At 39.2% G+C, this 12,266-nt stretch overlaps 1 protein-coding gene across 1 annotated transcript in view; it reads left to right on the top strand.

The window, feature by feature from the left end:
* The window catches only part of SEMA3C (semaphorin 3C), a 128,096-nt gene that overhangs the window by 81,400 nt on the left and 34,430 nt on the right, over positions 1–12,266 (top strand). Inside the window, exons 6-9 of the mRNA XM_075428503.1 lie at positions 2,140–2,230; positions 6,002–6,121; positions 8,059–8,201; positions 11,162–11,276. Coding sequence (XP_075284618.1) covers positions 2,140–2,230; positions 6,002–6,121; positions 8,059–8,201; positions 11,162–11,276 — 469 coding nt within the window. The remainder of the gene's footprint in view (positions 1–2,139; positions 2,231–6,001; positions 6,122–8,058; positions 8,202–11,161; positions 11,277–12,266) is intronic.

Genomic DNA, 12,266 nt, shown 5'->3' with positions numbered 1-12,266 from the left:
CTGTCAGACACTTGACTGTAAGCATCGCATGCTCAAAGCCATTACTGTGCAGGCCAACAATAGCATAACAGTTTAAAACCAAGCATCTCCTTCTGAACTTATTGCATATATCAGTGCATAATGAATTAATAGAGCAGAATGAAGAACTATGTAGTGCTGATGGGTCTTGTGAGAACTCGTTTTTTCTCTGCTTTTATCATTTCACCTTTAATTTAATACAGTTTTCCATGTGTAAGAAGGCTGTTTTTGCATGTGCAGAACAGATATTTTAAAAAGCACATCTGATTTTCTCCAGAAGCTACAAAGCCTGACAGTAAGAGTCATATCCAGTAATCATAAGAACTGGGCCTATTTTGCTCCTTTGTCTCCAGGATTCCACATAAACTCACAGAAGAGGTGGTTTCACTGATGAGGCAGAAAGTTCTCCTTTTTCCTGAAACAAAGGTTAAAAAATAATTAATTTTCTTGCTAGGCACACTTGGTACTTTGGTCTTTGTTAATGACTCTCTTAGTCACCCAAATATATTCTAATGTTTCAGTAAGTGCAAACAGAAGGAAATGTAATCACTATGTGAATTAATTATAGACTAAAAAGTAGCTTAATATATATGAAAATCAAGTGTAATCCTGGAGCTAGTTTAATAGTGCAGTTATGGGCATTTTGAATTGGTAAATAGTGGTACAATATAGTAAATATGGATTAACATCAATCTGTGTACTCAGCTAGAAGTAAAACAACAACAAAAAAAACCCCAAGATCGTATTAGAAAATTCATACTTATGTTTTAACATTGTTTAGAGTTCTAGTTACTGAAACAACAGAAAAGATCTCTCTAATTAAATTAGGAAAAAGAGAAGAGGGGGAAAAGAGACAGGGGGTAATGGATATGAAAACTTCCTGCTGTAGCTGAGCATTTCATGTTGGTGGAGTCTCCAGTTCACTGTTGCCAAATGGCTGCTCACTGATCTGTGTGTCATCCCCATTCACTTTTGATTTATACTGATTGTTAAAGGGAATAAGAGTTGCTGCTCTTAGTCAGATAGCTAATAAATCGGCATCTACATCGCAGAAACCTTCTTTTGGAATTTTGTCAGCTACCTTTTTCTGTTGAAGCAGGAATGTTTTAAGTTTTGGTGTTTCTTTCCTTGCAATTGTGTCTTTTGGCTTTTTATTAAGGATTAGAAGTTTTTTATAGGAGGCTAGGAACAAGTTGTTTCTTTGATATGCAATAGTATGTGAGTCGATGTGCTATGGATCGATGTCTCTGCCATTACTGGCTGCAGTTTTTAAGGAATGGATTTGGCCCAAAGTGTCCCTTCTTGCTCAGCATGCTGCGCTCTTCGGTATTGCTGGGAACAAAGAAGTGAAGAAGTACACCAAGATGGGCGAATTTTCTGAAGGTATTCAGACTGTTCGTATTTCAAGCTGTAGTCCAGGTTGCTTCTACTTTGTTAGAGGTATTTATTATTTACAAATCACATGAAAGATTAAGAAAGACCCATACCAAGATACCTGAACACCAAAAAATTTCCAAGAGATTTCAGACTGTGGCAAGAGATACTGATAAACCATCTATCACTATGAAACTGGAGCTCTTTACATAATATAAGGGATGGTGTTGAAGAAAATAAGTGTAATTTAGGGAATTTGTGGAGGTCTGACAGCTCAGTAAAGAGCAAATGATTTATACTATCACCAAATGACAACTGTCATAGGAGATTTTTATTTAATATGCACTGTTATTCTAATAGCTTCATTATAATGTCCTACACTAGTATAAATATCACCATGTTTTCAGCAAATAAAGGATAAATAATTTCAAAAACAAAGAAGTCATCTTCATAGAGGTTACTGCAGAGATTAGTCAACCTTTCCAAAGCAGAAGTGAGTTAGAAGGAAAAATTCTTTGTTTCAGTGTCTTGAATTTGTAACAAGAGTCTTGAAAATAACTGGGTACCAATGAAAAACATGCCTAAAAAGATGATCAAATTCTGAATACAAAAGCTAAACTGCTGATAGTACAGCAAAAGTGCCCAGCAGTGCTGAGCATTGTTAATGCTGGAAACGGCCAAGCATAAAAATCACTTTACCTGTGATGGTTTCTGAAATGAGAAATGACACATAAATCTACATTGCAGGAACAAATCTTCAAGATCGACTCCAAGTGTGAATCAGGAAAGGGACGCTGTTCTTTCAACCCTAATGTGAACACGGTGTCTGTTATGATCAGTAAGTAAAAATACACCGAGTTTCTGAGGTCTAAACTCATATGATCATGCGTGGTGTGAACTGATGGGGTGCCTGAAGTGAGCTGGACACAGAAGTCACCCTCCAAGGAGCAGTACCTTGTGTCAGGCCGATGGGCACAAGGGTTGGGTCCATCCTTGTTTCAAGGTTTACATGAAGCTAAAGGTGGATGTGCAAATGAAATGAAGAAATAAGCAACTGAAAGCGAGAGAGAGAAATGGAAAACAAAAGATTGTCCCTTTTCCAGCTTACACATTTTTTCCCAGGGTTAGTTTCAACTTTGCATTACCCCGTCTAGCATTTTATGTCTGAACAGTTTCTGACCTTGTCCATCCTAGACAGCACTTGTGTCTCATTTAATTATTTGTAGAACCTCAGAGTAGCCAGGGAAAGAAAGCCTGAAGACCTTAGTTACTTTGAATTTCATTTTTGTTGTCATCTCTGCTGTAGAGCCCACCAGCTATTGCAAGGTTCTTCATTCTTCAGTTGGCTTTATACCCAACAAGTTTTGCAATTTTCTTCCATTTGAAAGGCGAGAAAGTGATACAGCAGACACACCTCAAAGATTCTTGTGACTTGGTGGCGACTGTACTCAGTGAGTGGGAGATGTATCCCATACAAAGAATTACTGCAGTGCCTATGGCACACCCAAGTGAAAACTCAAATGGGGCATATGCTTTGTGCAACCTGTAATCACTAAAAGAAACTTTTTTTATTGTTATGTTTTCAACCAGGAGGCACAGTATATATACTAAGTGTAACCCGACCTTTCACGTTTGCAGCATGTTCACAAGCTTCTAGTGCCAAAGCTGTGAATTTTCAACATGTGCCTCCTCCTTGCTATATTTTTGGCTATGAAGGGAACAGCAGTTGCACAGATTTTTCAGGCTTTCTGAGCAAATAAAACTTAGTGCACACAGGTACTGTGTATTTCACACAGAGTTTACAAGGGAACAATGTGAGGAGAGTCTGCCACTTGGCTTCCACTGAAATCATTGGCATTTACATACTATGCCAGATATTTCCTTTAAAGTTTGAGTCTCATGAAGCTGAAGGGAAGTGTCATATAGTCTATCCTATGTGGTTTGTTCAAAATATAAATTAACTTTTTTTTTTTTTATTCCTCATTGCAAATGCATTTGGTACAAAGGACAAGTAATTTCATTCACAGAGGTGTGAACTGAAGCACCTTTAGAAGACAAGCAAATGCTGCCTAGATACTTCCCTGAACCTTGGCTACACTTATATCTTTATCTCATCAGTGATCTACGGTCAGTGTATAGACACTCACTGTGTAAAGGAAATGTTTGCTCAAAGTCAGTGATGGATTAATCCACTGCTACTCATTGCTGTTCTGGTATTATTAAGTGAATCAGCTGCCATTAAAAATCAAAACAAAGTTTCCTTTCCTTTTTCCTTCTGGATTTTATGAAACACCATTACAGTACATTGTTTCTGAATCACTGTATATACAGTAAGTTGTTTTTTTCCTACAATAGATCTATGGCAGCTTTGTTCATCTTAGTAGACTTTATATTATCTTCCTTGATCTCTCAGTTATGTGACTGAAGAGATCTTCCCTACTGTTTGACTTATCTTTCATGACATAATTCATCTACAAAGTTTAAATTATTCTGCAAAGGTCACATTATTTTTCAAAAGAGTCCCACAGACTGAGTTTTATACTTTTTCCCTGTTACTACAAAGTCCAGTCACCTCAAAAACATTAAGCTTGAATGAATTTATCCTCAATAACCATGCCAGAAAAGGGAAGATTTGGCAAATCACAGCTTGAGTTAAAATGCAAGGACTGAGCCCATGTACTGGACTTTCCTTTGAACATTCTTCTGCAGGAGGAATTCCTTCCTCTTACTTCAGAAGACAGGAAATACTGCCAGACTGGGTAACTCTTCCACAACAAAAGAATCGTTTTTAAATATAGCTGCAATTTCTTGACAATTTTGGGCATCACCAGTCTAGAATACAGCAGGAGAGCTGATTCACCCTCAGAGGAAAGTGGTGCTATAAAAATAAGGTTGAACTTGGTACTATTTGCCGTTGTACAAAGACACTTTTGCATCAAAGTGGTGGAAAATGACCTTTGAAGTTTGACATAACTAATGTGTGGGGTGCATGTCTCTCTCCCCACCAAACCTCTGAGATATTTATAAAAGCAGACATACCTCATCAATTCAGTAATTCCCCCAATAACAAAGAAAAGTAGTGTGAACTAGTTGTGCTGTGCAGACCAAGTGCTGTGCAGAATTTAAGAATTTAGCAAAAGGAGGTGGAGCTGATAGATATCATCTGATACGTCATTAGCAAGTAGATGCTAGGAATGCTTAAGACATAACTAACAGCATTGTTATGTTATAGGATTAAAATTACATACTGTAGTCCTATTGTTAAAGTGTGTGCGTATGTGTATACGCTTAGAACTGTATATAACATTTAGTGAGAACCATAAGCCTGATCTCTTTCAGCCAATTTATTTCATAACAAGAATAAAGCTCTGGTGGATAAAGGCAGTGGGGCCAATATACAAAATCATTTATGAATCAGTATAGATCTAACATCATTCTGTCAAGACATGCTCAGGAAGTAAGTGCTTCACAAACATGGAGCGATTGCATTGTTTAAATCCCCTGTGTATGACTCCTGTCATCACTGGGAGAGATGCGAGCAGAAGAGTGGCTGCTGGCTGCTCTGCAGGGGTTCAGCTCAGGCTCTAGCCAGCAGCGGAAAAACAAAATCTCCACAGTTCTAATTGTCTCATGAGACAATAGTCTTCCATGTAGATGCACACACACACACATGCATACAGAGCATAAAAATATCCTAAGCACTTCTGAACCTGTGACTCTTGCCAGCTTGACCACACTCTCTGGGTAGTCCAGGAATTCAGACAAAAACATCAATCAAAGGACCCAGCTGTACTGGAATGTATTCAGCCACGACTCCCACTCTGAGAGTTAGAGTTTATTTTAGCTACTGTTTTCTTCTCTGGGGTTTCACTGTCATTAGTCAGTGGAAATTGCTTGGTTATTCATGGAGTAGAAAATGATAGTATATGTAATTATGATTATAATTATATATACATGTATTTATGCACACACATAGACTCACACAAACACAGATCTACATCCTGACTGATGGACGGAGTTTCCAGCCCTGCACAGGGGCTCATAGTTCTGTTAATGTAAGAGTTGCGTGTCTAATTCTGTTCAAGCATAAAGACCCTATACTTAGAACCGACTACATAAAAGGGCACAATTGTTGCTCTGAATTACTCTGTGTGAAGTTCAATAATATGATTGTCTGTCCTCTGCAATACTGAAGTCAACTTGAGGCTGCCTGGGGCAGCTGTGACAATCCTGTTGGTAAAAATTGGCACTGATCCATTGACTGCAATAGATGTTGTGCCAGTTTACACCAGCAATAAATTCAGCCCAGTCATTTTGTCTACTCCCATATCAAAAAAAGATTTTTGAACTACTTATTTAAAAAATTGACTGTGATTCTTTTTGATAATACTAGTCTGATGTGCAGTTCTGCTGTTGCGTTTAAGCATGCAGTTTTAAGCAAAATCTGACGATACTTGTGCATTCTATATTATGTCTTTGTAAATCAGAGGAAAACCTGTTCCCATGACCCAATATTTATCTGTATAGACTCCTGTGTAAATAAAGAGCTGATGGATTTCAGATAAAAATAGTGCATTTTCTTTTTCCCCTCCATTTCAATTCTTTGTAGATGAAGAGCTTTTTTCAGGAATGTATATTGATTTCATGGGGACGGATGCGGCGATTTTTCGGAGTCTGACGAGGAGGAATGCAGTGCGAACCGACCAGCACAACTCCAAGTGGCTGAGTGGTGAGATGCCTTTGTTTTACAAGAGCTTTTAATGGGTTTCACAGAGATTCTGCTTTGCTTTGTTGAAAATAAAGAGCTTGACTTTTAAAGAGCTTTTCTGTGAATTTAATTTATGATGTTGATCTATGAAGAAATGCATGTAAATACATATGATAGACAATGTACTCATATAAAGGGTTCACTGATGAGCCAGTATCTTAGGCCACCCCACCTGGTGCCTTTTTTTGCTTTAAGACTGAACCAAACTGTTCCGGGGAAAGTGTATGAAAACCTTTCAGATGTCAAGTGGTCAGGCAATCTGTCTTCTAGGGAAGTGCCTTCTCCACCTCTAATGCACCAGACATTGCCTTAAATTAGACTGCTCAATTCTAAGTTTTTTTCTAATGAATTACCAACTTCGGTTAATTCAGGTTGATCCACCTCTGTACAGGAGACTGTCCACCACTTGCATTCAAAATTTGTGCAGAAGAGAGTCCCGTTATCGGAGAAGTCATTGGCAATTATTATCATTTATTTCAGTGGTAAGAAATTGATTATCAAAACACAGCAGGAAAACTAATTTCTGAATGCAAACACTTAACTCTTGGCTTTACTGAAATCATGGTGAAAATTCTCCCTGACTTTACTGGTGAGAAGACTTCTACCAAATAAACTATTTTGAATTAAAATGGTGGTCAACCCTCTGAGCATAGATAGATGTCAAAGGTTATAGAGCAACTAACATAGCAGTTCCAATTTAAAACAGCCTGCAAGTATGTTGAAGTAAAGTTTCTGTGTCTTTCTCTTGACTACTTTTAGGGTGACTCTTGTTATTCCTGTGTGGCTGTGACCACAGAGAAATCACAGGATTGCGATCAGAATAAATTCAATTCACTATGAACAGGAAACTAACTCTGCTTTCTAGATTTTTCTTCTGTTTGCTATATATTCTTACAGTTATCTGCACACCCTGAAGTATGCATCCTAAAGTGAGATAGGGAAAAAGAACCATTAAAATTCCTGATTTCTGGAAAATCTGCCTGTTACATATGCTCAGAACAGGTACTTGACAAGCACAATTGATTCCCGTGTTCTTTTAGAGCCAAAGTCTTGACACAACTTATATTAATTGAGAATGGGCTCATGTGAATAGAAAAATGCTGCAGACTACAGTGAGTTTTCTGTCAGAGATCCAACCTTTCTATCGGATTGTTTCAAGGTTTATACTGTATTTCAACTGATTCAAGCCATCTTGCGTGATTATTGAAAAGATACATTCCTTCATGCAGTAATAGGGTCCACTTTTTCCTTCAGACAGAGGAGAACATCTTCTGAGGGCTCCTCTGCAATGCATTATATGCTTGCCCTTAAGGATACGAATTATTTTGCTCTCTCACTAGTGCTCCTTTGTGTTTTTTTGCATGTACACTTGGTTATTTTTATCAGCCTCTGATGTGAACTCTAATGCTGTTCGAGCATCTGCATACCCTGCTTTCCTTCTCCATGTTCCACGAGTTATTTTCCTCTCTTATTCATGTACCTTATTTGTTCTTTTCCTAATGAGGCTTTCAGCAACTTACTTTTATGATTTGCCTCAATCAGTCTTTCCTTAAGTGCCCCTGGTAACACACTGATTCTTCCCACTTCTTCCTCCAAGTCTTTGAGCCTCTGCAAGTAAACTAATACTGTTGCTTCTGTGTTTGAATTGCTTTTCTAAAAATACGCTGTGGGATGAAAAGTGAGGACACAGAAACTTAAGGCTGCCAGCAAGCAGGCATTTACCTGGTGATATCTGGTGTATCCGCACACGAGGCTAGAGCGTATAGCCTAACCTGCCACAGTAGTGCCTCGGTATGCATTGTATAGCATTTGCTTGCATTCAGTAACTCTCAAAACATTATTTTCTGATACTGATATATCTTTTGGTTTCATCTTTTTGGTATACTGTTTCATTTCAGAGCCTATTTTTGTGGATGCTCATGTTATCCCAGATGGCACTGACCCCAACGATGCCAAAATCTACTTCTTCTTCAAAGAAAGACTCACAGACAACAGTGGCAGCACAAAGCAAATTCATTCAATGATTGCAAGAATATGCCCGGTAAGAACTATTTTGTTTGCCAGGTTGTTGGGACAAGCTGCTAGTATGACATGAGAAGCTAAAAGAATAAAGGATTGAAAAGCCTTTGACTTATATTTGAAACAAATTTCCTGTTTCAGTTTCCACATGCATAATTAAGTACAGCCGTTACTGAACACACAGCTAGGGTCTGAACATGTTATATATATCTGGCTATACCTATAATGATAAGGAAATCCATAGATTCAGGAATTTGTGTATTTCTCTGCCTGACTCAGAATAGTTACCATCATTGAATTTCCAAACTTGCTGTCCTTTGCACAAACGAGGTGCATTCTTTGGTTAGAAAAACTGAATTATAAGACAGTGAAGCCTTTGTCACACATACACAAACACACTCAAAATCTTTTAAACACATTGGAAATATCAGAGCCAAACTTTTTGATGGGTTGATTTAAGTTTCAGATATTTTTTTCATTTTTACAATGTCTGTCCTTTCTGAGTTCTTGCATTGATGTATGTGTGAGCCCAACTTTAAAAACGTGCACAGGAAAATTATATTCAGGAGTTATGGCTACTCCTGTGCAGTAATTAATTTACGATTGCAGTGCTCCTCATTTTCTCTATTTCCTTTTTTGTATCTGTAATCAACTGTAGATGAAAAATGATTGAAACAGCTATTAATATCTCTGGTGAAATGCATTTTTTTTAATGAGAGCAAAATTATGAATGCACAATTACTGCTAACCTTTTCATTCCTCCTTTTGGAAAGGTTCAGGAAGATAATTGTCAGTGTTTGTGTGTTCCTTGCCTTAAATCTGGGTCTTCTTTAGAATGTGATGCTTTGTGATGTTGTTGTGCATGGGTGTGAGGGCGTGTTTGGGATTGTGTCAAACTCCTGCTTTAGCAATATGACGAGGCGTGTGATCTCTTTTATAATCTCCATTTTCTGTATTTTTGAGAGGGTGCCCAAAGGCCTTTTTTGGTATTTTGCAAGAAGACATTTCACACAATTATAGCTGTGTTTGTTATTGTTACTCTTATAATGAAGCCCAGATGATTTCCGAAAGGCCTCAGCCTGTTTAGACTTACACTGAAGTCAGTGGCAGAATCCCAAAGCCAACAAAAATAAATCTAAGCCGGTCATATTTGTATACTTGTATACCATCATATTCATATATCAACACCTTTGAGACTGGCCAAATATATTGGTACAATGGTGTCAAAAGAGATGCCCCCAGAAGACCCCTTATGGGTCACCCAGAAAGTCAGATTTGAGCTCCAGGACCACCAGTGAAACACGCACAGCATTTCACTGAAATCACATTTACCTAGCTTCTACATTTCCTTTTTACCTTTCCTTCGGTGACATTGTGCTGTGCAGTTTAGAAGATACTGCTTGTATCTAAGGCATTCACCAACAGAATGAGGCAGGAGCTGCACCATCTGGTTTAGCAGTTACAGTTTCGACTGAAGAGAGGTAGAGATCCTTGGGCAAGCTGTGACCAAGCCAACTCTGGACCAAGGTAGTGGGACTTGCAACAGTGCAAACCTAGCTTGACCCATGCTAACCATGATTTCTGAATTTAGTTCACAGCATCCAACCCATGGGCCAGCATGACTTACTAGGTCAGATGCAGCTATACTGCTGTCAGGATTAGAAGAAACATGCCTCCACAGACCTGTTAGAACTTTTAGAGGTAGCATGGACTTCTCCACACTAAGTGTCAGTGAGCGATACAGACCTGCACAGTCCTTTCCAATCGTACCTACGCACACTGCTGCTGCACAGAATCTACTGCCCAACCCTCCCAAGGCTGCTAGCCCAGCACAGAATGTCTGCTCAGAAAACTAGTTCTTCTTTTTCCCCTATCTAGAGTGTTTAGATGAGGGGATTTGGTTTCATAGAATCATAGAATGGTTTGTGTTGAAAGGAATCTTAAAGATCATCTAGTTCCAGTCCCCCTGCCTGAGCCGGGACACCTTCCACTAGACCAGATTGCTCTAAGCCCCATCCAAGCTGGCCTTGAACACTTCCAGGGAGGGCACATCCTTGACCTCTCTGGGCAACCTGGTCCAGTGCCTCACAACCCTCATTGTAAATGATTTCTTCCTTATATCTAATCTAAACCTACCCTTGTTTAAAGCCACTACCCCTTGTCCTGTCACCACAGGCCCTTGTAAAAAGTCCCTCACAAGCTTTCTTGTAGGCCCCTTCAAGTGCTGGAAGGCTGCAACAAGGTCTCCCCGGAGCCTTCTCTTCTCCAGGCTGAACAGCCCCAACTCTCTCAGCCTGTCCTCATAGGAGAGGTGTTCAGCTCTCTGATCATTTTTGTGGCCTCCTCTGGACCCTCTCCAACAGGTCCATGTCTTTCCTGTGCTGAGGGCTCCAGGGCTGGATGCAGGACTCCAGGTGGGGTTTCACCAGAGCAGAGTGGCAGAATCCCCTCCCTCAACCTGCTGGCCATGCTGATGGGGATACAGTCCAGGGTACGGTTGGCCTTCTGGGCTGTGAACGCATACTGTGAGGTCGTGCTGAGCTTCTGGTCAACCAGCAACCCCAAGTCCTTCTCAGCAGGGCTGCTCTCAGTTTCTGCCCAGCCCATATTTGCGCTTGGGATTGTCCCGACCTGTGTGCAGGACCTTGCCCTTGGCCTTGTTGAATTTCATGAAGTTCACACAAGCCCACCTCTCACACCTGTCCAAGTCTCTCTGGATGGCATCCCTTCCCTCCAGCATGTTGACTGCACCACACAGCTTGGTGTCATTGGCAAACCTGCTGAGGGTGCGCTCAATCCCACTGTCCATGTTGCTGACAAAGATGTTAAACAGCATGGTTTAGGCTTACTTATTTTTTATATTGAATATGCCAGCATAATTGTCTAGATGGTGAGTCAGATTAACCTGAGGAAAATGTGTGAAAGCCCATTAAAATGTTAGCTGTGTTGTATTTTTTTCCTGAAAATAATACTCTTTTTCAGAATGACACCGGTGGTCAGCGTAGTCTTGTGAACAAGTGGACAACATTCTTGAAGGCAAGACTTGTATGCTCAGTCATGGATGAAGATGGAACAGAAACGTACTTTGATGAATTAGGTATGGCAAGAAAACCCCTTAAAAGTTTTATCTAAATCCTGCACCCTGGGCATATTTAATTATTGATGTTTGTACAGCTCCTTAGTGAATTTGTTGACAGTAAAATCTTGGCCCTGTAGAAATTAATGACAAAATTCTGCTTGCAGTTTTATGATGGGAAATGAAAAAATTATTCATAAATCTCTCTGGGTAATTGACGTTATCTTTGAAATAAAGCTAAGTAATCTTAACTATGTAAAGGCATTACATATGTAAAGAATTAATATTTGGAAGGGAACATGTAAGTGAAGTCTATTTTTTTTTTGCTCCTACTTAGGATTGTGGTAGAGGTTTTTTAACATCTCTTTGAAACTATTTCTTATACCACTGTGTAACATACAGCTTTTCCACAATACTGTTTTTCTTTTTTGATCACTGGGTAGAGGCCTCAATTTGATAGTTTAAAGTTCAAGATAATACTAATAAATCCTGTCACTTGCATCAGCAATAGTATTATGAATAAATATTCATTGAATAATCTATAAGCAGTCACAAGCTGTGTGAGGAATTAATAGGTGCGTATCTTAATACATAAGTGCCAAACAACATTATCAGAAAGTTTCAAATTCTATATTGTCCATAGCTATGACATACAAAGTCATAGTTCTAAATTCAGATATTGGAAGATCTGGTATGTGTATTAGTATAAACATAAAGATTATAAATAGCTAATGGACCCCACACTGGGGCTGCATCTGATTCTGACCTTCTTTCCATCATATTCTCTCTCTCTTTTCCCTGTCGTTATTCCTGATTCTCATCATAGCAAATGGAGTTTGGAGTCTTTTTTACTTTATGTCTTTACAAATATTTGGCATACTTGCTTTGGTTCAAGGTTTCAATGGAACCTGATGGGCCTAGGAGCACATCCGAACTTGCTGTTACTCAGAATATGCAAGGAGCTTGGAGGACTGACTTCCAGAAGTTCCCAGTGCCTCCTACCACTACCAC

The sequence above is a fragment of the Opisthocomus hoazin genome, chromosome 8 (genome assembly GCF_030867145.1).
Source record: "Opisthocomus hoazin isolate bOpiHoa1 chromosome 8, bOpiHoa1.hap1, whole genome shotgun sequence".
In the NCBI taxonomy this organism is placed as follows: Eukaryota; Metazoa; Chordata; class Aves; order Opisthocomiformes; family Opisthocomidae; genus Opisthocomus; species Opisthocomus hoazin.
Note: the sequence above shows the minus strand (reverse complement) of the source record. Positions and strands in the feature narration are given on the sequence as shown.